This window comes from Dendropsophus ebraccatus, chromosome 10, assembly GCF_027789765.1.
Source record: "Dendropsophus ebraccatus isolate aDenEbr1 chromosome 10, aDenEbr1.pat, whole genome shotgun sequence".
Taxonomy (NCBI): domain Eukaryota; kingdom Metazoa; phylum Chordata; class Amphibia; order Anura; family Hylidae; genus Dendropsophus; species Dendropsophus ebraccatus.
The window spans coordinates 55,853,349-55,879,363 of record NC_091463.1 but is presented as its reverse complement, the minus strand read 5'-3'; the positions used below and the strand labels follow the sequence as shown (position 1 = coordinate 55,879,363).

Here is a 26,015-nt window from a genome sequence, read left to right as displayed (position 1 = left end):
TATGTTTCTGACAAAGTCTACATTCATGGTGCAAGTTGGTTCATTTAGAGATGATAGAAATGTGGTTTCTATGTATATATTAGACATTGTTATTAGTACGCTAATAGGAATATACCATGAGCAGGTAGTAGAGGTATATGTTATCATACCACTGTGTAAAGTTAAATCTTAGTAATAAGCTTCAAATTCAAAATTATTCATTGAAGTTAGGGCAACCATTATACTGGGGTGTGTTTTTTCCCCAGCTTCTAAACGATGGTTATGTAGATGAGTATTTAAACAACAGTGGCTTTTATGAGGCAAATACCTGGACACCCAGGTTTGTATTGAATAGCAAAATCCTTAAAAAAAAAAATCTATACATGAAATAATTCTTGTAACAGACTATGATCACTGTGTAAAAACCAGCTATGTTCCCTGTTCCTGTGCAAGAGCAATCCAGCAACCATAGCCCTCTGGTAGACTTCTGCTGCTAGAACAAAAGCATTTTGGCTCATTGGGCAGCAACATTTTGAAAGTAAAAAAAAAAAAAAAAGAAAAAAAAAAAAGCATTCCAAAAAGATTTGGAAAGGTGTTAGACACTGTGATCCGTTCTGTAAGGGCACTTGGTTCTGTTATTGGAAGTCCTTAACACTGTTAAATCATGAAAGTGCTGGTAGCCCTTTAACCTCCATGTGCTTGTTTTGGCTGTTAAGAGGTTAAAACTGATTCTTCCAGTAGTGACCGTTCAGTCCACTTTCTTTCCAGAGAAGGGAATTAGCTCCATTAAGAATCTATATCCTGGCAGGCCGGGTGAGAACAGGGCCACAATAAGTTTCCCGTGGACCATGGTCATGAGTGTCTGATGTCCTGATGCCCATATACGATACCATGGCCCATAGAAAGGATCTGAAATCGCCGGACACAACATGTTGTTCAGGTTCACCTCAGTCATCTAATGATAAGATACAAAAACAAGAGAGCAGGGCCAAGATGTGAGATCAAGAATAGCACAGTCACACATGAATAAAATAAACTATGTTTATCTTACAGAAGTCACGCCACTCTCACCGACTGTAGTTCCCCTTCTAAAGGCCTGCAAGCTGAACGTTTACAAACCTCCTTAGTTACCCCCAAACTGGTTCGAGTATAAATGTAGACACAAGACATGGATTGGGGTGCAGCATCTTTCTCTGTAAAGCTACATGGAGCAATATTAAAACTTGTCAGGTCCCAGGACCGGGGGGTTTCCAGTCACACTCTATTTGGCCTTTAGTTGAATAAGGGTTCAGACAATAGTTATATTATGTGTATGGCCTGCTTGATATGAATCTACAGCTACCTAATTTTAGGGATTCTATCTTTTAATGAAACATATACCTTAACATTTGTTAATCCAAAAATCTTTCGACCACAGATACTTTGTACTTACCAAGCCAAGGATCTGCAAGAAGGTAAAGTGGTAGAAAAACATAAGTCCAGTTGATAAAATTGCCCACCAAAAGTTACCAAGTGGCTCTGGAGTGTAGGCACCTATAAAAAAAAAAAATAAAAATCAACACCCAACATTACATACAAAAGAATAAACGAGAAAATAGACTAAAAACACACACAAAGGCATAAACATGGTGTAAAGTGAAAGTGGCTCAGTTGCCCCTAGCAACCAGATTCCACCTTTCATTCCTCACAGACTGTTTGGAAAATGAAAGGTGGAATCTGATTGGTTGCTAGGGGCAACTGAGCCAGTTTCACTTTACACATGTTTGATAAATCTCCCCCATTGTCTATCAAACCCTTAACGACAAAAGGCGTATATTTACGCCCTGTTGTCGGTAAGTGTTCAGAACGGGGCCGCGCGGCGACCCCGCTCTGAACCGCCGCAATCCCGGGTGCCACGTGTAGCCCGGGACCGCGGCTATTAGCGGGCACGGTCCAATTGATGTGCCCGCTAATAAGGTAATTGGATGCAGCTGTCAAAGTGGACAGCTGCATCCGATTACCGTATGCAACCCTTCCCTGGTGTCTAGTGGCGGAGATCGCCGATAGAAAGGTACAGATAGAAAGAACACATTATGGCGCAAAAAATTACACCTAACACAGCCCCAAAGGATAAAAGCGCTATAAGCATGGGAATGGAGCGATTTTGTTGTACACATTCACAATGCAGAGAAATTTACACGACAAAACCTTTCCACCAATGAACACTAGATGGCAGCAAAACGCAAGGTTTTAAAATGGGGAAGAAAAAGATTTGCAAGCTATTAGCATATTAGTGTCAAAAAAGTGTAAAAAAAAAAATGAATGTAAAAAACAGAATAAGGAAGTGTGAAGCAAATCATAAATTGATTTAATCACCAATACCTTCTGCTGATAATAACTGAACATCATAGAGAAATCATGAGCTACAAGGTAGACATAAAAAGTAACAACGTACCGCCCTTCCTCAGTAAGTAGATGGGCACAATATACAGCAGAATGTGCTGTATGTAATACACTTCAACTTCAAATGGCAACTGCAATGACATGAAAATCCAGTTAGTTTACATGCAGAAACAAGAAAAATACCACAAGACAGGAATGTGAATGAGGCATAATATTCAGTCCTTCTCTCATATTGGGTATGCTGATTAAGAGGGGAAAAACAAACCAAATAATATCAACAATAATATTAAATAGGTAAGGTTCTATAATGCATCCTATAAAGGCTTCATGCATTGCATGTTATATTCCCTGCAACAGAATGGTTTCTATACCACAGCTGCTTGTGGCTCTTTGCGCCCCCCCCCCCAATACCATTATACATACACACCAGCAGAACATCTGTCAGCTCTACTATTACCTTTTCCCAGCCGCTGTGCAGCTGCCTACTGACATATACATCATGCGACAGCTCCTCCCAATACAGAAAGGATTCACAGAACACCTCTTTGTAGATTACAATGATAAATCTATACATACATAGGTTGTACTAGATTTTGACAATCATTTTATATTGTATAATTTACAATTCTGCTGGTTTGTTCTTCCAGAGATAAGTATATTGTTGGAGCTGAGAGAGAACGGAGCTGTAGGTCACATGTGTGACGGCAGAGCAGCGATAAACCTGTCTGTTTCCAGATGCAACAAATTAAGCTTTACCAGCATTATTTATGTGGACTGAGAAACAGATCAGAATGTGCCAGACAGTAAAGCAAATCATTTTTTACGTAAATTGTGCAATCAATACATCTCACTAGGTACCTATAACCGCTCAGTGTGGTGACAATGGGATTGTAGTGCTCTCACTGCTGTTATTGGACCCCTGAGAGACCCCTCTATAATGCATAGCCATTTCTCAGTCACTATTTCAGTGGGACCCTATGCCTAAAGCAGGATATTTCCCCCCTGGAAGCATAAAACCACATGCATTTCCTGACAAACAGGAGGGTTGGAGAGGATTGTAAACTGATGTAATCAACTTGTAAATTGTTATGAATGCAAAAATCATGAGTATATCCTGAAGTATCAGCTGCACAGGCCCCGGACCACAGCTAATTTATGGATGTAAGCAGCTCCTGCCAGATCTCAGCAAAACACTCAGGTAAATAGGAAATAAGAAATACAAAGCTATTTGTAGTCCCCAGACTACACCCACACAAGTACAGATAACACACACGTCTTGTGAACACCATCATAGCTGGATTCTTCACAGTTCATACTAAGGGTTCATTTACTTATAGTGTCTGTGTTGCACTCATGCCCCTATGGTATATATTCGTTGATGGTACGGCCCTTCTACCAAGTTTTGTAGTTTTCTTCTTTCTTTCTTCTTTGGCTATTATACATGTGTTTCACATGACATATTACCCATGCTTGGGTCATTGTTTGCACCATAAGGTGCCTTGTCACATTGCAATGTTATTCAATTTTTGTCTTTGTAAAATGAAAAATCTTAAATAAAAGGAGAGTTAACATAAGTGTCCATTTACACAGAAAGCTTATCTGCCAAATATTTAAAGCCAAAACCAGGAATGGATTTGAAAAGAGGAGAAATCTCAGTCTTACCTTTATGATCTGATCTCTTTTCAAATCCATTCCTGGTTTTGGCTTTAAATCTTTGGCAGAATCTTTCTGTGTAAATGGACCCTAAGGCATACTATTTTTTATAAAAGAGGATCACAATCATCCATTAGATAGCTGTGCATGCAGAGTACTAGCGAACCTGTAACCTGCATACTCCCTCTCTCCCATAGGTTGTTTCACTGCAGAGTCTCCTCTTTATTGTCCGTTTTACTCTAGAAGAGATTTTTTTTTTAAGACTGAGGAGGCTTCTGAGCTAAGCAAATGCTTCCAGTGCATCAAACAAAAAGAAGGGAAATGCTGCTCAGCCAGAACTGGGCAAATTGGGACCGACATGGCAGGGAATCAGGGAAGGGGAGAATTTTATTTTTTTTTTTGCTTTTTTGTAGCCTCTGCCGGGACACAACTTTAATCTTGTAGTAAAAAATAAACCTTTAGGCTGTCTTACCACTACATACTAACATCAGCGGTTCTTTAGTGAACAGCCTAAACCTTTTTTTGTAAAACTACGGCCGGATTTAGTGATCATGAACATTAATTCCGGCTATGATTTTACAACAATGGCCATTGTTTGCACTCATCAGTACGTATTGGAAACATAGCCTCAAAGGGGTACTATCAGCAGGTTAGACAAATCTAACCCACTGATAGCTCCTTACTGTGCAGGGGGAGCTGAGGATGAAGGTACAGGTATGTCTATTACCTTCATCCTCAGCACCGTTCCCATGCAGTTTTAATGTAGTTCTCTGTCAGGTAAGGCTGTTTGGAGTACTGCTCAGCCACCCAGAGCGCTGGCCCGCTCCTCTGATAATCATCAGAAGGGGCAGGCCGGCCAGGGAGCTCTCTGGGGGAGGTGCAGTGCGGTAAATGGTCCTACTGGACAGAGGACTACATTAACCCCTTAAGGTCAAAGCCAATTTTCGTTTTTGCACTTTTCTTTTTCCACTTTATGTCTAAAAGTCCATAGCGCTTGCATTTTTTTTTACCTAGAGACGTATATGAGCGCTTATTTTTTGCGAAACCAATTGTATTTTTCAATGACAGGCATTATTTTTCCATAACATATGCTGCGAAACCGGGAAAAAAATCATTTGCGCTGTCAAATTGAAAAAAAAAAAAGGAATTTGTTTTGATTTCGGGGAGTTTTGCATTTACACCGTGGTAAAACCGACTGGTTATGCATGTTCCTCAAGTCGTTACGATTACAACGATATGTAACATGTATAACTTTTATATTATCTGATGGCTTGTAAAAAATTCAAACCATTGTTAACAGATATATGTTCCTTAAAGTCGCTCTATTCCCAGGCTTACAGCGCTTTAATCCTTTGGTCTATGGGGCTGTGTGAGGTGTCATTTTTTGCGCCATGATGTGTACTTTCTATGGGTACCTTGATTGCGCATATACGACTTTTTGATCACTTTTTATTACATTTTTTCTGGATTTGATGCCACCAAAAATGCACAATTTTGCACTTTGGAATTTTTTTTGCGCTGGCGCCGTTTACCGTGCGAGATCAGTAATTTGATTAATAGTTCGGGCGATTACGTGCGCGGTGATACCAAACATGTTTGTTTATTTGTTTATTTATTTATAAAATGGGAAAAGGGGGGTGATTTGGACTTTTAATAGGGGAGGGATTTTTTTTATTAATAAAAAAACATTTTTACTTTTAACTAGAAGTCCCCCTGGGGGACTTGTATATAGACAGCACTGATCTCTCATAGAGATCAATGCTGTGTATATACACAGCAAAGATCGATGAGATCGGTCATAGATTGCTATGGCCTGCTGCAGGCCATAGCAATCTATTGCCGAGCCGGGATCAGCGCCATTCCGACGCTGAGGCCCGGCACGGGCAGAAGAACGGATCTCCACCCCCGCGATCGCATCCTGGGGGGGGGGGGGGGGGGGGGGGGGCTAGGGAGATCCGTCCCACTAGACACCAGGGACAGATACGTCATGGGTCGCTAAGGGGTTAAAGGGGTAGTGTGGCGCTAAGAAATTATTCACAGAATAACACACACATTACAAAGTTATACTACTTTGTAATGTATGTTATGTCTGTGAATCCCCCCTTCCCGTGTCCCACCTGCTTCTGAGCAGTCAACATTTACACAAACATAACTGTATGAGGACTAGCTTTTTAGGGCCAAGTTGTAGTTCCCCTCCTCCAATCACCAACTTGGGGGTATATGAGTAACAATATATAAATAACAAAGATTAATATAGATCTCTTACCATTCGTGTGTTCAGCACTGGGAATAACAATGCAAGTAGGGCACCATTCAACATATGCATCTGTAACCTTCAAAAAGAAAGACAGCGACAGTGTTACAATGACTAAGTATGGAAAGGACATGTTCAACCAATTTAATAGGTACTGAAGACTCATGTATCTCAGCTCCCAAAATTCTTTGCAACATTTGATATCTTTTGTTTAATAAGAATAGAGTTCTTGTTGGTGGTTACAATAGTATTGTCCCTAACCTTTTCATAGCACAACAATGTCTTTATGTCCCCTCTAGAAGTAAGGACACATTCACACAGGGCATTATTGAGGGACCAGAATTTTGCCACATGGCATCAAAACCCGCATGTACTTAATTTTGCAGTGGTCCACGGTCCAATATCTTTCCTTCTGCAGCTGACAAAAATTTAAGGTAACATAATAATATAATGTTTTTCCACAGATAAAATACCTGTAATATGACAGAACGTTAAGCATGCATTTTAGTATTATTAACCTATCAAGTCACACTAAGGCGAGCAATATATAACTTGTAAATTGGGATTCCCTGTAGCACCAGTCCTGCACAGTCAAGAGAAAGGCACAGAGTGAAGTGGAAACATTGCGCCCTGGGTGCATAAAAGATCCATTGTGAATGCTGTTTGCTAGCGTTGTTTCCACTAAATGTCAAACATTTTGTAACATCCTCTCGCTGCCACAAGGAAGAAAAGAAAAAAAAAAAAAAAAAAAAAAAAAGCGTCTTGAATCTTGAATGGCAAAACAAAGTTTACGTAGATGAAATAAAATTCTGTTAGAAATACTTCACAGTGACATGTGTATGTATGAACATAGGTGGACTGCACAGAGTTAAAGGGAACCAGTCTTATTAATACAGTCCAACCTGCAGGCAACGTCTCATAGATTAACAGGAGATGAGCAGATTATTATATAGTTATTTTGGGGAAAATTTAGGATAACTTGTGACTTGTTCATGTAAATATCGGCTCATCTAGGCTAAAATGTCAAGAGGGTGCTCTTACTCAGGGACTTAAATCTGTCTGTATAAATGAGAAGTTAGAGAGCTGTCAGTCTGTAGGACCACTTACTTACATGAAGCATAGATTAAGCAAGGGTTTACATGAATTGAGGACACAGATCTTCCTGGATGTTTCCTACATAACTACATGTCAGTCTCCTTCTGCTCTATAGAACATGATGCCTGCAGACTGGAATGAATTTTCAGTGGGATATGTTCTCTTTTACATTTAAAGAGTGTGTAATCCAGGCTTGTCCCTGCAAAGTTATTGGCTGTAAGATCTCAGCTTGCTGTCCTTGTATGAAACATTACAGGTAATATTTTCATAGGTTTAACAGTAATAATAGTGAGAAAATGAAACCCAATCTAAAAAGAAAAGAAGCTGCAGGTTAATAAAAAGGAGAAATATAATCACAATTCAATCTTCAATATTGTAAAGTACTCACCTAAAAACCACTGTGGCAACTTTACACGGGGGACATGCCAGGAGAAATATCTGCAATGCAAATCAGAAAAGTTATTACCTTTCACTTTCACATTTTTTTTAATGAGCTATGAGGGCAAAACCTCCCACACACAGAATAAGATATGAGCAGCATAAATGTGATTAAACATAAAGGCAATGATTTGCAAATCTCATAGACCCAAATTTTACGTTCATAATAGAACATAGAACGCGTATCAGATGTTGAAAATGACATTTTTCCACGTCATGAAAAAGAATAACTCATTTAGAACTTGATGGAAGCTACGCATGTTATAAAAAAAAAAAAAAAAAAAAAAAAAAGAAGTTGGAATAGGGGCAATAGAAGACTAAAAAAGTAAGTGGTAACTAAGTCCCATGACTGGGTATAAAGAGAACACATTAGACATTAGAGGCAGAGTTTCACGGAAGCAAAGATTCACCAATCTGCAAAAAAAAGAAAAATAAAATAGCTGTCTAAAAATAGCCGATTAATAATGCCACCATCTTCTCCTCATTTAAAATGCACTGAGGCAAAATGGAAAACTGGTCTGTGGTCAGATGAATCAGAATTGAAATTCCTTTTGGAAACCACAGATGCTGCATCCTGTGGACTCCAGAGAAGAGGGACCGACCATTATCAGCACACAGTTGTACAGCCTGTACATCTGATGGTATGGGGATGCATTCCTGCCTATGTGGTATATAGGTATATGGTATGGGAATCTGGAAAGGAGCCATCATGCTGAATAATATACAGAGGTTTTAGAGCATATGCTCCCACCCAGATGTCTTTAAGGAAAGGCCTTGCATAGAACAGCAAGACTATGCTAAACCCCATACGTCTACAGAGGAACAGTCCAGGTGCTGAACTGACCTGCAGACCTTTCACCAACACAAAGCATTTGGCCAATAAAAAAAACTAGCAAATTAGATCCAGGACTGCTGAGAAGCTAAAATCCTACATGAGAAAAGAATGGTCTTCCTCACTCCCCAGACATTTCATGTGTTAAAAAAATATGGGATGCTATACAATGGTATTAAAGGAATATCGGGATTTTCCTTTCCTACTTGCTAGGACTGCTGCCTACTATGAGCACCACCCATTGCAGAGTGCCGTCTTACTCCAGTGCTACACAATAATAGACAGTGGTAGACATTGCCCTGATGTGGAGAGAGTAATGCAATATGATACGTACCCACAAGAAAATATAGAGACTATCAGCTTACATCCTCTGTGTTGTATAAGAGCAAACTATCCTTTGATTATTATTGGGGGGGGGGGGGGGCAGACCTTGGCTAGAAAACAACTAACACAGCCTTATTTGCTTTAGGCAGTAATATGATGTGTGTCTACAAGAATATTTAGAGATTACTACCGATTATTCCTTGTGTTATCTAAGAGCAAGTGAGTGGTCTGTTGATTATCGGTTATTCCCAAGAAGAACTGAACTAAAATAAGCTCTAGGGATAGGGAATAGTTAATTTACCCTGAGTGTCATTTTTAATTATACTTTGTTTGATCCCCCCTCCCCCCTCCTAAATTAATTTAGGATTTGCTGTCCTTATCCATTACTTTGATTAGAGGACTGGGATTCAGGTTTTTGTTCTCTATACAGGGGCGTACAGGTGCTGACTTCTCTCTCCGGCATAATGCCTCCAAAATTACAGAACCATAAGACGGGTGGCACTCCAAAAATAGAAAAGATTTTTGAAATCTCCTGTTGCTTCCAGGGTACATGGGGGTAAGAACGTCTCCCCCAGGGGTGCAGTAAGTGGCTCCCGTTACTCAGAGGAGGAATGTCCAGGCCTCTCAGACACATTAAGATGAACCATTAAAGTCAGTGAGTCCACTCCTCACACTTCAATAAATAAATTCCATCTTATTACTGAATCTTTTCTTCTATAGATCAATCTGCTCGGCATCTTTTGGCCACAGAAAGGACAGTATATTCAACATGACAAATTTGTTTTACCGTACAATACAAGCAATCTCTTTTACTAATTTACAGTATATGTTTATTTTGCACAATAAGTTCCATAATATATTTGTATTATGAGACTTACTACTTTCATGCACTTAATCATATAGTTTATCCAGGCCGTGTATGTGTCGCAAACCACAGGCTGAATACAGACTGCATTTTTCTTTGCATGGAGGCAGACTATGACCAATGTTGTTTGAAAATACAATGGAAAAATTCGGATTAAAGTGGATGGGATTTCAGGCCCAGTAGATCAGTCTGCGCTTAAGTAAGATCTTGCAGGAACTCATAAGGCAGTATGTATTGGATGAGGGGCCTATCTGCTTTGTATATACACACCTGAAGAAAGAATGGATCTCTGGAATGCTGGGAATAAGAATCGTCCTTTTATTAGTCATCTTCTATTCTGCTCTCCTCCTCAATCAATGGGGGGGGGATGATTTTAGAGATTTGTGCGACACAAGTTAAATAACTACACACTTTAGGATATATGCCTGCGAGCTGACCAGCAACTACTGTAGGTGTGTAAGTCTGCTGCGATTGTGTGTAATAAGACAAGGAAGCTGTATGTGTATACAGGAATCAATGAATTATTAGGTAACTGATTAGACATTCTAGAAATCACTGGGAAATAACTTTAATCATGTCCAGGAAGCCAGATATTAGCACCTAGGAAAGTTTCCTAATGGACTTTGGAAGCTGATGGGCATTACATAGCAGACACATACCTCCAGGCTAGGATCACATGCTGCAGTCACTGCACTTGCTGCTACAAAACTGGGAGCGGAGCTTAGCCCGAAGTTTATAATAACTATAAAGACAAGTTCATACTGGAAACCAGCACCACACCTCACCATGCGCATATTAAAAAGGATTGTCAAGGGGGAAAATATGCTCCTGATGGGTGGTGTAAAATTAAAGGGAATCTGTCAGCTGTAATTTGTGTTCTAAACTATGAACACTATTAGATAGCTTTTAGGTCAAGGAGATACATGGTACCTGATGGAAGCCTAGCTGGATATATGAAAGGTACCATGTGTCTCCTTGTCCTAACAGTATCTAACAGTGTCAGCAGTTAGGGACATGGATTACAGCTGACAGATTCCCTATTAAACAAGCTATACCTATCCACCTTGATCCCCTGCAGCTGCCGCACTTCTGTTCCTCCAGTGATGACCCATTTTCCTGGTTCCATGCCAACCAACACAACAGGAACTTTCATTCTCAACCAATCAGTGGCAGCAGTTGCATGCCACCTCAGTCAATGGGCAGTGACCCAGTGCCGTAGCTGCAGGGGAAGCCAGAATTAATTTTTTGTTATTTTACCTCGTCAAAGATCAGAATTCATCTTAACTGGGCCAATCTGTGCAGAGCAGAGGGGCAACTGAATACTTCCTGCATTTGGTCTCTTTTCTGCTACTACTAAAGATCAAATGGCTTGAGTGACGGAGCCTCGACTGTAGTTTTCCAGTAAATGAGACAGACACCTAGTGACCATAGGTTATTGACTGCATGGATTTCACCATCATGAGAATGGAAGAGCCACATTGAGTCAATGTGCAGTACCATCATAGCCCCTGGATTGAAGATGCCACAGGGCTCAGGCAAACATTATGGCCCTCTAACCCTATGATGGATAGACATCTTAGTGGATGAACCCCTTATGATGAGCAATATACCATCAGTGCACCTGGCTGTAATAGCCCTGTAAGTTAGACTTGTGCTATGTAATCAGTAATAATACAATTACATTCCATCCATGAAGTATTACATTGTTTTACATTCAGTGCACATATCAGGTTTCTACAGTTCATTCCACATTTTTTCAGACAAGTCAGATGCGGTTTAGGTTTTGAAGCTCTCGGATTTCAGTTGCACAGACCAGACCTACTGCTTGTGACCACTTCCAGCAACAAATACATGATACATAACCTTTGCCCTAGAAACACAGAAACTAAGGTAGGCCACATCCCCTACCTGAAATACACTCACAAGATCATTCACCACAGTGTATGTGTGCCTGTCACCTGGTAATCATTTCTCAATGGTACTGCTGGTACATCCGCTTTAAACTACATGTCAATTGACACTTTCCCTAGGAAAAATAAATGGATAAAAACATTTGCCTTGTAAGATGGACATTTATTCACAGGGTGTGTAAAAAAACCTATGTTTAGGCTAATACAACAACATATGACTATACAGAGCCACAGCTATCCCGCAGGCTGTATGGAGCCATAATTATATCTGTAGCGAGTCCTTGGAGCACATTTCTCTATGGACTCCTGGCAGCTGTATGCTAGGAACATAGAAACAAAGCCTGAAATCCCAAAAGATGTTAGATTACACTATAGCGCATGGTATACATTATTTTTTTACTAGATACTCTTGTATGGAATAGTCTATGTCACTGCAAACCCAAAGTATGAAAAACAAAAAAAGGTCCTTCTTTTGGGCTCTGTCTTGTAAATAGGGGTCTACAGATCTGTGTGATACAACAGGTGCCTTCCCACCGCTGGCAGAAAATGGGTGGTCAAAAAGCAATGTGAAAAGACCCCAAAACTGTATAATTGTTGAAGTTTTGCTGCACGCTGTAAGTCAGTTGCTTAGCAACAGCTGATATAATGATCGCTAGATAAAGCAACATCTCACAAAGGTTACAAAAACAGGCAGACGATATGTTAAGCTGCAACAAGGCCCGAAGGAATTGTGCTCCAGCGTACAATAAAAGAGCATATGTCATCCTCTAATAGGACTAATAGCTCCCAGTGATGATACTGCTCCGGCTCCAGCCTCGTACACAACCAGCAAGCCCTGACTCCAGCGTACACTACACAGCGCCCTCACACCTAAACTCTGGCTATATTATGATGGATTTTATAAAAAAAAAAAAAAAAAAAAACACACATTTCAAGAAGACCATCCATAGTAATCATGCAGAGGGTCTTCATTGTACACTAAAAGCAGAAAACCATGAGAAATCATCACCCCATGCTACAATCCAATTCCAAAGCCTGAAACTGTCCCTTTAAAATTTCTCCCAGAAGTATGGTTCTGGTGTAGTACTGTATATAGGAATACGGGAATATTTGTTGCGGGTTTTTTTCTCCAACATATTCTGTCATGTAGAGTTATTTTTCCTGTTAGGGAAAATTCACACCGGCGGATCCGCTGCGAGTTTCCCACAAAAAAAAAAAAAAAATTGGCATCTAATCCGCAATGACCAAACCAAACATTACAAACACGCTGCAAGTGGAGTTTGCCATTGACTGCTCGCACCGTTTTATTCTGCGGATTTATCGCAACGTTAAACACGCAGCCGATCTGCCCGTGTGAATTTACCCTTGCATCCTCCATATACACTCACCAGCCACTTTATTAGGTACACCTGTCCAACTGCACGTTGCCACTTAATTTCTAATTAGCCAATCACATGGCGGCAACTCAGTGCATTTAGGTATGTAGACATGGTCAAGACAATCTCCTGCAGTTCAAACCGAGCATCAGTATGGGGAAGAAAGGTGATGTGAGTGCCTTTGAACGTGGCATGGCTGTTGGTGCCAGAAGGGCTGGTCTGAGTATTTCAGAAACTGCTGATCTACTGGGATTTTCACGCACAACCATCTCTAGGGTTTACAGAGAATGGTCCGAAAAAGAAAAAACATCCAGTGAGCGGCAGTTCTGTGGGCGGAAATGCCTTGTTGATGCCAGAGGTCAGAGGAGAATGGGCAGACTAGTTCGAGCTGATAGAAAGGCAACAGTGACTCAAATAGCCAACCGTTACAACCAAGGTAGGCAGAAGAGCATCTCTGAACGCACAGTACGTCGAACTTTGAGGCAGATGGACTACAGCAGCAGAAGACCACACCGGGTGCCACTCCTTTCAGCTAAGAACAGGAAACTGAGGCTACAATTTGCACAAGCTCATTGAAATTGGACAGTAGAAGATTGGAAAAACGTTGCCTGGTCTGATGAGTCTCGATTACTGCTGCGACATTCGGATGGTAGGGTCAGAATTTAGCGTCAACAACATGAAAGCATGGATCCATCCTGCCTTGTATCAACGGTTCAGGCTGGTGGTGGTGGTGTCATGGTGTGGGGAATATTTTCTTGGCACTCTTTGGGCCCCTTGGTACCAATTGAGCATCGTTGCAACGCCACAGCCTACCTGAGTTTTGTTGCTGACCATGTCCATCCCCTTATGACCACAATGTACCCAACATCTGATGGCTACTTTCAGCAGGATAATGCGCCATGTCATAAAACTAGAATCATCTCAGACTGGTTTCTTGAACATGACAATGAGTTCACTGTAGTCAAATGGCCTCCACAGTCACCAGATCTCAATCCAATAGAGCATCTTTGGGATGTGGTGGAACGGGAGATTCGCATTATAGATGTGCAGCCGACAAATCTGCAGCAACTGTGTGATGCCATCATGTCAATATGGACCAAAATCTCTGAGGAATGCTTCCAGCACCTTGTTGTATCTATGCCACCAAGAATTGAGGCAGTTCTGAAGGCAAAAGGGGGTCCAACCCGTTACTAGCATGGTGTACCTAATAAAGTGGCCGGTGAGTGTAGAATAAAGCACTCTGCTCTGCTGTCTCCTACAACTAAATACTGGAGGGGGGGGGGGAGGGGAGAGAGAAGTTGGGTAATAATGAGGTCCAAACTTTCCCGGCAAAACGGGAAATGTAGACTGATAAGACGGTTTCCCATTTACTTGCTGAGTAATATATCTGTATTTTTTTATCATGAGTTATACTATTGGATATTCCAGTGTTTATCTAGTCAGAGTTGATACAATTCCTATTGTACACCATTTACCACAATTACATTCAGATATTCCCAACTCTGTGCCACCAGCTGGGGGACAGAATGACATTCTTTATTTTTTTTACCAGAACAGCATAGAGATGGATAACACAGCTGGGTCATAACCTCTACATACTGTAATCCAGCTGTGTGACAAAGAATATATGGGGCAGTGGCTGAGTATACACAGCTCCTCCATACACCTTTATGGGAGGTATAAAGAGAGAAAATAAACATGTGTAAGTATTAGCTAAGCCTACCGTTGATATGACAGTACACAGGTATATCTGCCAAACCACAGACCATTGTGCACAATGTCAGCTCTTTACTATAGAACTGTCAGGTAAACAAATGCACATAGACAATACTGACAGAAAGTGACCGGCAGAACAATGGAGAAATATTACACAATACATAATGTTTATCATATTCATTGTATACAACAAATGTCTCCTTTGAGCTCTCTGGACTCACCTCTTCACATATTTCTTCTTATTGGGCCACAACAATGACCTGAACAGTTATCTGGTTACCCCAGCTATAATAGTGACCAGAACAGTCCTCGGATGCCCCAGTCATAATAGTGACCAGAACAGTCCTCGAGTGCCCCAGTCATAATAGTGACCAGAACAGTCCTCGGGTGCCCCAGTCATAATAGTGACCAGAACAGTCCTCGAGTGCCCCAGTCATAATAGTGACCAGAACAGTCCTCGGGTGCCCCAGTCATAATAGTGACCAGAACAGTCCTCGGGTGCCCCAGTCATAATAGTGACCAGAACAGTCCTCGGGTGCCCCAGTCATAATAGTGACCAGAACAGTCCTCGGGTGCCCCAGTCATAATAGTGACCAGAACAGTCCTCAGGTGCCCCAGTCATAATGGTAACCTGAACAGTCCTCGGGTGCCCCAGTCATAATAGTGACCAGAACAGTCCTCAAGTGCCCCAGTCATAATAGTGACCAGAACAGTCCTCGGGTGCCCCAGTCATAATAGTGACCAGAACAGTCCTCGGGTGCCCCAGTCATAATAGTGACCAGAACAGTCCTCGGTGCCCCAGTCATAATGGTAACCTGAACAGTCCTCGGGTGCCCCAGTCATAATAGTGACCAGAACAGTCCTCGAGTGCCCCAGCCATAATAGTGACCTGAACAGGCCTCAAGTGCACCAGCCACAATATTGACCTGAACACATATACTATACTTCAGAATGCTCTGGTGAACTTGAAAGCCATTCATCTCAATTCATACAAAACCCCAGTTCCCTGTAGCAGAAATGGTTTCCTCCCGCTAACTCCTAACTGGTGAAATAACCCTTTAAAAATGCACCTAGAAATCTGCCCACACACTTACTGCGAGTACAATGTTTTTGCTGGCAATAAATGCTAGAAGGCAAGCAGAGCCATCAGGCCCTAGACTTATATACTGGAAACAGTGACAGATGGACACACCACACCCATACAGGAACACACCTGACATGGCTTTCCTATCAGGCTGGGTGGCGGCTTATCTCCAGAGAGAACACAAGGAGCTGGCACAGAAAGGCCGGGTTCACACTGGTATAAGAAGTTGTGGCCTGACATCGGGTCTGATGAGATAATGAGACAGATAGCGGGTGCATCAGTGAGCGCCCACATCCGAATTCCCGGCTGCTTACAATGGACCGTGCGGTCAGTGTGCACTGACAGGTTTTCTGCAGCCGCTATTCACGGGATAGCGGCCGCAGAAAACTGACATGTCAGTTTCTTGCAGCGCCGCTAGGGATCCCGGGGTGAGTGTATACCATGTGTAGCAATACGTAAGTTCTGTAGTAATCACAGCCATAATTATTACGAAACTTACGTAGTGTGAACATAGCCTTATAGTATATCTATAGTATACTTAGTCAACTTACAAGCTAAGTCCACCTTCACAACTATTTTTAATAGCTGAAATAAATCTAAAATGAAAAGTTAACTGCAAAAAGTGCGCTTACAGCTCCTATATAGATCTATAGGATTCCATGGTAACAGACAACAAACCAAACCTGTATAGTCTGTATTGTGTTGTATTGTTTTCCATAAACCCCTCATTCTTACAAACATTTGGTAGATTATTAGGTAGTAGGGGACAGGGGACTAGTAAATGTGGTTTACTGTGCTGTTAGGGCTACACAGGTAACTGGTCGCAGGGTAGGGTAGTGTACATTAAAGGGCCATCCTGATACCCCAAACTACTGGAAGGACATATGGTAGGTTGTCTACATGGTACATATCCTCCTGAATATCCCCTACACTACATGAACCAGGCACCAGCCAGTTTCTGCAGAAGCTCTTGTGACCAGCACACTTACTCCTATTACTTGCACTGATCATTAGTTTGAAATATTATGAAATGTCTGATTTTTTTTTTCTGTATATGTATCCACCACATTGTATATAATTGATAAAAGATTAATATATTCTTTACACTGTTAAGACACCACTGTATTCCAGCACCCTGGCATGCTGACAGTTTAGTGCATTGCACCACTTATAGTTTATATAGCTACCAAAGTAAGAACGTGCTGTCCGTCATTACACTGCCCCTTCCTACACAGAATTATAGAGGAAGCCAAGCCACTAAATACATGTAACACAAGAACACCTAATCCTTCAGCTGAGGACTGTAACCTCCATTGTTCTTCAATCATTTACATTGACAGCTTTTGCAATATGATAAAAAAAGAGATATTCAATATATATCCAAAGAACCTGAAGAATACTACAATCAGACATCAGCTAAATAAAAAAAGACCTCTGTCCAGACCCACCAGTGACCTGTATGATGCCGTGTCTGCCCTATGGAGCATACAACACATATATTAAAAATAACAAAGCAATGTAATAAAAAGAGGCCTAGTCTAGGTGGCCAAATCCACCCATCTGATGGGGATTATTACTGTGGTGACATTTCTACCCTGATCGGGGAGGGTTTACAGAGCTGTAGGGGTCCAACAATGTGTGATCTGACAAGTACTGACCCCTAGGACCCCACATTCAGCTAAAAGAAGGGGTGGCGGCAATTGCCTACATCGGCGTGACCCATTCATTCTAGTTTTTAACGCAATGCTTTGTCTTCCTATTTAAAGTCATGTGGGAAGCATTCCAACTCTTCTTGTGCATGATGCATTCAATGCATACTCTGAATTCTATGGATGCCATAGTATACAATTTCCACCAGGAAAACCGCCATTGACATGGAAGCTGCAGAACAGAATCTGTCCTAGCACAGTCTATCCCAATCTATTAAAGTGGGTGACCCCCAGATAACGCTTCCCACCCTAAGGAACCTCTCCTTATGCTGCGTTTACACGGAACGATTATCGTTAGAATTTTCGCAATAACAATCGCATTTGAGCGATAATCGTTCCGTGTAAACACAGCAAACAATCAAGCGATGAGCGAGGAATCTTTCATGTTCTTAAATCGTCGTTCATCGTTGGCTAAAAATTCGCATATCGCTTTGTGTAAACAGTCTTTCAAAGATTCACCCTATGTGAAAGATGTGCTTAACCCTTAGGGGACACAGCCAGTTTTGGAGTTTATGACACGGCCAAATTTGTCAAATATCACATGTGTTATTTTAAGAATCAATAACTTTGGAATGCTTTTACCGATCCTTGTCATTCCAAGATTGTTTTTTTCCTGACATATTCTACTTTATGTTAGTGGTAAATTTAGGTTTATAATTTTAGAATTTTTTTGTGAAAAACTCCAAAATGTTGTGAAAAATGTAAAAAAAAATTGCATTTCCCAACATTTGAAAGTCTGTCAATAAGGAAAATAATAATACTACATAAATTATTAATTCATATCTATAACATGTCTACTTTATATTAACAGCATTTGGTGACCATGCTTTTACTTTTTTAGGATGTGAGAGGCCGTAAATGTTTAGTAGTAATTTTCAAATTCTTCATGAAAATTTCAAACGGAGAAATTCTTCAGGCACCAGTTCAATTTTGGAGTATATTTTAGAGCAGTGCTTCTCAAACTGTGAGGCGGGCCTCACCAGTGAGGCGCCCCCTAGTTGTTGGTGAGGCCCAGCTGAGGAGCCAGTTTTCACAAGACAACTATGATCTGCACATTCCTTTTGCTGTTTGCAAAAATCTCCATTTTAGCAACATTTATTTTGTACTTGCTTTATTAGTATATAGAGCTTGGGAGATGGGTGAAAGGTAGCCCTAGTATTATTTTCAGCTTTTAAATGGACTTTCACCGCAGATGGTGAGGCCCAGGCACCCTCTTGGTCAGTCCGGTGAGGCCCAGGCATTGCCTTGATCTGTTGGGTGAGGCTCCAGTAGAAAAAGTTTGAGAAGCTCTGTTTTAGAGGCCTGTATACAGGAAACCCCCATCATTTACCCCATTTTGAAATCTTCACCCTTTCAAGTATTCAAATTTACACTCATACAGTTTTTTAACCCTTAAGGCATTTCACAGGAACAACTGCAAAGTAATAGTTAAAAGTGCAAATTAGCATTTTCTTTGCAGAGATTTTAATTGTAATCCTATGTATTTTTTACCATACCGATTACCATTACCGATCCATCAATGCCAGCAATTGCCAATGCTGGACCCCCTAAACTAAAGTTTCGTTGCGGCTCCCGGTTACTGTTTGTGTAAACAGCGAGCATCTGAAGCAGCGCAGTTATAGTACATCGTTGTGCTGAAACTAACCTCCTACTGTGACGTATTATAACTGCCTGGTGCAATTAAAATATCTTAAAATTGATCGCAATAACAATTTTTCGTAAAAATTTTCTAACGATTTTTCTGACGATTTGTCTAAACGCTGATCGTTATAAAAAAAACCAAATTGTTGCTTCAAAATCGTTAAACAATCAATTGGGTGAATTATAGCTCTGTCTAAACGTAGCATAAGAGGGATCAGTCACCCAAAATACACCCAGAAGCACGCTGTGCAGACCGCACGCATCCTGTCCCCTCAGACATCATGCTGAACTGACCACAGCATGCTTTGCACTTTATGTTAGTTTTTATTCATCTAGTTTTTTTGTTTTTTTTGTTTTTTTTTTAATTAGGAGCTGAAGTTGGCTTTTTACATACCAGCTTCTTATTCACAGGAAAAGCATTTTTGTTTTTTACTGGTTCATTATAGTCTTAATAATAAATGACACTGAAGTGATGCACTACAATAAAACTCATGACTATGCATTGGCCAATACAGAACTGACAGGGCCAAAAGACTGTGTACACACCCTACACTATGGTGACAGGTTCCCCTTAACTCCTTAAGGTCAAAGCCAATTTTCGTTTTTGCACTTTTGCTTTTTCCACTTTATGTTTAAAAGTCCATAGCGCTTGCATTTTTTCACCGAGATACCCATATGAGCCCTTATTTTTTGCGAAACCAATTGTACTTTGCAATGACAGTCTTTATTTTTCCATAAAATATGCTGCAAAACCAGAAAAAAAATCATTTGCGCTGTCAAATTGAAAAAAAAAAAAAAAAAAAAAAAGGAATTTGTTTGGATTTCGGGGAGTTTTGCATTTACGCCGTTCGCCCTATGCTAAAACTGACTTGTTATGCATGTTCCTCAAGTCATTACGATTACATGTAACATGTATAACTTTTCTTTTATCTGATGGCTTTAAAAAAATTCAAACCATTGGTAACAAATATATGTTCCTTAAAATCGCTCTATTCCCAGGCTTATAGCGGCCATGTTTTTCTAATCCTAAATAACCCTTTTAAAAATTCCCCACAGCAGGTAAACATACATGTGGTTTCTGTGTAGCTCTGCAGCTTATGACCTGTGTGACAGCGTCTATAAAGGGGTTATTCAGCTGTTTAAGAGGCACAGTTTCTAGCTTGTGAAAACAGCACCAAACCCGTCCCCATTACAATTCAGCTATTGATTTGAATTGAGCTGAGCTATATCCATTTTGGTACACTACATAGTAAACAAATGTCCTATGCTACCAATGTGTAACATACAGCTGCTCCTAGTAGTGAACGCGCACAGACAGTGATAAGTTGTGTGGAATCTGAGACGGGAAACACTATCAGCTGAACATGCGGTTCACACACTTGTAGGAAGTGGGATTTCCTTCTTGTAAGCATGTGCAGTTCTCAAGGACGGTGTGATACAGTAGTAGTGCAGACATCTGCTGTCAAGAAAAATTCCCACAAATATCATTGGTGGCAGAGTGTCCCATTATAGTCAATGTACAGTATACAGCCCAATGTATGTGCTTCTTGCAGAAATTGCTGAAACATCCTCTATAATATGTAATATAACATTACTTTATATATTTAGTGTCGGGGAAGGATCAGGTCCTGGCTGGTTTGATCTCCCAGGACTGGACAGAGTATTGTATTATCTAGCGGCATTGCTCACAGAAGCATCATATAGCAGCACATACAGGGGGTTCTCTTATGTAATCATTTCCAACGTATAATATGAGGCCTTGGAATACTGAATAATATTATACCCAAGGAAAAACGAAGTACATAATGGCCCATGCCGCTGTGTGCCAAATATACATCACTGGTCCATCGCCAAAAGTACATCCTTGGCGGAGGCACACATACAAGGCTGCCCAACAAGTAACCATAGCACCAGAAATACTTAAAACAGCAACACAAAGACCGCAAACAAATCCATATACCAAGCGTTGAATTGGAGCTTTTTTCTTATAGAATTTCATCATATAATACAATAACCATATATATGCAACATAGGTAGGAGCACCTGGCTGACTGTACTGTGTGTACGGGTTGGGCACACAGTTCTGTACAGCCACTACTGTGGACAGGGGTCCCACATGTGATCCTGTTGCAGATTTTTTAATTTTCAAAATTTTAAACAATTAGGTGTACTGTATTTTATCAAGCTCTAAAAATAATGCAGAAATAAGGCAGGAATTCATCCATTATAGGCAGGAATTCATCCAATATAGGCTTAGCTTTTTACTGGTCACAATATAAGGCTGAGCAAGAAGCAGGATCAATACAGTTTTGGGGATATTTATTGGAGTTGTCTAATGGTTTGTAAGATGATATTCCTGTAACTTAGTGTGAAGGGGAATGATGAGCGCGGATGGTAAACATGAGTCAGATGCTGCAAATAAAGCTTTATGCCCCACGCACAAGGTAGAGGCGCATGACGCAGCCTGCAGCCAACCCACACACAGTACGGCTCCCAGATCTGCCGGCCTCCGTGTGCTGCCATACTGACACTGTCAGGTACTGTACACATGGCAATGTTCTCACCAAGCAGCAATGCTTCCTTATATCACTACACGTATATACAGCTGCTGAAGAATATGCAACAATTAGGTATTTTAGTCATGGAAACACCTGTTGAAGATTAAAAAAAAACTATGGTATATCCGTCAGATTATCCATCAATATCTGACTCCCGACTTGTGAGCACTGTCAATGACCTGCACCATCTGTATTCACATTGGAGCCACTGCTCCATGGATTTGGGTGCACAGGCCTCAGTGGGACAGCCTCAGGTTCAGGCCCCATTGACAGCACTGTCTATATGAAGAGCAACAAGCTGAACTGTTTACCAGGCACAGGAGTGCTATAGATCTGGTTGAGGCCTTGCCAGGTATTACAGCTCTAAGAAGCTTAATCCTATTCAAGTGAAAGGGACTGAGCTTTAGTACCAGATAGCCAAAAGACCAATGCACCAGGTGGTGTCTGGTAAAGAAGGGAGGCGCTGTCCAGGGATTCAGCTGATCAGCAAAGGACAAAAAAATGCTGTCACAATCAAATATTCTAGTCCCAGAATTTCACTGTGAGGGTGCATGCACACTGCGGAATGGCGACGGATAACCCGTTGCACATTCTGCAGCTCGCACCCGCCGGCGGACTGAGGTGGGTGTGCGGGTCTCCGCCCGTGTCATAGACCCCATTCTATGCACGGGTGGGGTACGCCCTCTGTCCAAAGAATGAACATGTAGCACCAGCTCAGTTTGCCCAATAAAATGCTGGTTCTGGTCCCCAATGCTCTCCAAGCGACCAGCGACTTTCTCCATGCTACTTCATGAGCGTTTTATATTGAGAAAGTCTGCATGACAGGAATTGTGTGAATGGACTAGTTCCTTTAGAGAGGAGCAGTGCCAGCATTGTATAAGGCAAATGGAGCCACCTGCTAAGAAAGCAGGGCGACCATTTACCCTCACCATAATTACGCCAGGAGTGATAACTTGCCCTACCATTTACCACAATGTTTGACATGTCACAGAGACATAAGCTTTGATCAGTCAGGGTCAGAGTGCTCAATCATCTCACTGCAATCTCCATCCAGTTGTGTAGGATACGGCCTCCACCATGTGTCTCCTGCAACTGAATGAAGACTCCAGCATGCCAGAGAATGAAGCACACAGCCCAGTGCTTCTCCCGGCTTACTCTAATGATAGCAATGGTGACTGAATCCTGCCACTCGCTATTCTTTGCTGCACACGTTCCGACCTGTATCGGACCAGTGTATATGCTGTTGAAACAGACCCATATAGTTCAAAACACGTGCAGCGTTATGTTGATTGTTGAGCTGGTTGATTGATTGACTTTTTCATTATTCTCAGTGGAGGCCGGAGCAACCAATCTCTGACAGATTGAGACTTGTCAAAATGTTGGTAAAATGACAGGGTCACTTCAAAGGAGAAGTCTGGCCTAGGGAAACATTATTTTAACTGCAGGGCATGGAGGGGGGCATAACAAACTATACCTACTTACCTCTCCCTCATTTTTCTCTATTGCTGGATTGCCACTTCGGGGTCTCCAGTAGAGCCGACGTCATGACCTGGCGGATTGACAGCCTTAGTGACTATGGAAGGGACGCTGCTCCAGTCACTGATTGGCTGAGCGGCTAGTCCATCAGCCGAGAGTCATGACGTCATCACAACTTGGGGGAAAATGGGCACGGGGCGAGGTAAGAGGTGTAAGCTTATTTTCTCCACTGCAACATTTGAAAAACAACCAAACTTCTCCTTTAAGAATTTGGCATGGCTCTGTGTAAATGAAAAGGCACATAAAGGTACAGTATATAGCTCATTTACAGAACAGGCTTAGGGTCCATTTACACAGAAAGATTATCTGACAGATTATCTGCCAAAGATTTGAAGCCAAAGCCAGAAACAGATTATAAACAGAGATCAGGTCATAAAGGAAAGACTAAGGGCCCTATTCCACCGTACGATTATTGTTCAGACTATCGTTAAATCGTTCGAATCTAAACGATAATCATTCGGTTGAAATGCAGTTAACGATTAACGTCCAAACGAGAAATCGTTGATTGCTTTACAAGACCTGGACATATTGTTATCGTTGCTTGTTCACAAAACGTTCGCAAATCGTTCGCATTGAATAAGACATCGTTCAGTCGTTCGCAGTAGATACGAACGCAATAGCGAAGAAAAAACTATCGCAAATACGATCATAAGTATTGATTATCGTTCCATGGAAATGAGTGAACGTTTTCAGGTCTTTTGCAGTATCGGTCGTTTGAGATCGTTAATTATGCAAACGATAATGGTCCGGTGGAATAGGGCCCTAAGATTTCTCCTCTTTTCAAATCAATTCCTGGCTTTGGCTTCAAATCTTTTGCAGATAATCTTTCTGTGTAAATGGACCCTAATGGTGTGTTTACACAGAGAGATTTATCTGACAGATATTGGAAGCCAAAGCCAGGAATGGATTTGAAAAGAAGAGAAATGTCAGTCTTTCCTTTATGACCTAATCCCTGTTTAGTCTGTTCCTGGTGTTGGCTTCCTTCAAAGATCTGTCAGTAATCACTGTATTGATTACCATGGACACCCTGATGGAACCTGTACAGGCCCCTGTAATACTAGTGCCTTTGCCACCAGAGCAGCGGAAATGAGAAAGCAGGCGTGAGCACAGCCTTACCAGCCAAGCAGGCGTGAGCACAGCCTTACCAGCCAAGCAGGCGGGAGCACAGCCTTACCAGCCAAGCAGGCGGAAGCACAGCCTTACCAGCCAAGCAGGCGGGAGCACAGCCTTACCAGCCAAGCAGGCGGGAGCACAGCCTTACCAGCCAAGCAGGCGGGAGCACAGCCTTACCAGCCAAGCAGGCGTGAGCACAGCCTTACCAACCTTCAAAGCAACCAGGTCTGCCAGATAGCTCTGACTGGTTTCCAGGAAATCATTATGGTAACCGCCCAGTGTGAACAGGCCTTTACATGACGACTATGGGCGCTGTGGCATGTGGTGCCAGCTGCACATCCTTTGGGCACACAGTGGCATGGCTGAGGAACCAGTCTGCCCAGTGATGCTCAGGTGACACATCCCCAGTATACAGTACACTAGGGCCACAGATGGGGGCCAGCAGATGTGTATAGGACAGCGCCCCCTGCAGACAGACACATTATAATGGCTGAGAGCCGCTTGTTGCACCCAGATGTCAGCCCCTCTGCTGTCTCCAGCCCCCCAGTGTGCATGCTGGGAGCAGTAGTCTGTGGGTGGGCACGGTACTGACCTGTAGCATGGTGACCACATGACAGGGGTTCAGCAGGTAGATGACAGTCCTGGTGGCGAACTTGAAGCCCACCTCCACCCCGAAGGTGAGGCACAGCGCCCCCAGCAGGGCGTTCTTGGCCAGGCTGTCCGGGCGGGCGGTGACAGCAGGCAGCTCGCCCCCGGTGATCCTCCGCAGGGACAGCCCGATCTCCAGCACGGAGACCAGCAGCAGCACCAGGCTCTCCAGCAGGCTCTGGGTGGGGGGCAGGAAGGCGGCACACTCGGGGCCCCCATTGCCGGCCAGGCTGGGGTCCACCCCTCCGTATAACCAGTCAGTGTAGCGGGACATGCTCCTGTCACTCAGTAATCGCAGCACGCTGCCTTCCTGACGGAACATCAAATGCCCGGCCCGGATTGTCTCAGCCAGGGCGGGAGGAGAGGGAGGGACGAGGAAGATGGCGGCGGCAGAAGGAGGGCGCACGTGTGGGGTGTCGGGGTGTGAGGAGACGGCGGCCGGAGGACACCCACACTCGCCTACATGGACGTGTATTACATGGATGTGGCGGCTGTGTGAGCTCCGGGCGCGTCACAAAGCGATGAGAGACAAGAGGAAGGAGCTCGCCGGGAAGCGTGCGCCCCCTAGTGCTCGCCTCCTCACTCTGCCCGAGAACACTGGGGACCCCGCGCATCACCCCGCTCACAGCCTCAAGCACGGCCAGGCTCGGCGGCTACTCCGATTGGCTGAGCTACTTCTACCAAGCCCCGCCCTCCTTTGTGACGTCATAGGCCGTTTATCCGCTTATTGTTGTGAATGCTCCTGAATGACGCCCGGGTTCACACCGGGCGTTATGTGTGCGGATGGCGGCCGCATTTATCCGCCAATGTTCCCCAACCTGGGGCTCTCAAGCTGTTGTAAAACTACAACTCCCAGCATGCTTGGAGAGCTACAGGTTGGTGAAGCCTGACCTAAGGTGTCT

General features: G+C 42.5%; 1 protein-coding gene across 1 annotated transcript; it reads right to left on the bottom strand.

Moving 5' to 3' along the window:
* Positions 1–561: 561 nt before the first annotated feature.
* Positions 562–25,698, bottom strand: TMEM164 (transmembrane protein 164). Its single transcript, XM_069942688.1, has 6 exons — positions 25,058–25,698; positions 7,752–7,801; positions 6,281–6,347; positions 2,414–2,492; positions 1,412–1,512; positions 562–934 (listed from the first exon to the last, which is right to left on the bottom strand). The coding sequence occupies exons 1-6, from the start codon at positions 25,433–25,435 to the stop codon at positions 728–730; spliced, it is 882 nt and encodes a 293-aa protein (XP_069798789.1). The 5' UTR covers positions 25,436–25,698; the 3' UTR covers positions 562–727.
* Positions 25,699–26,015: the final 317 nt, after the last annotated feature.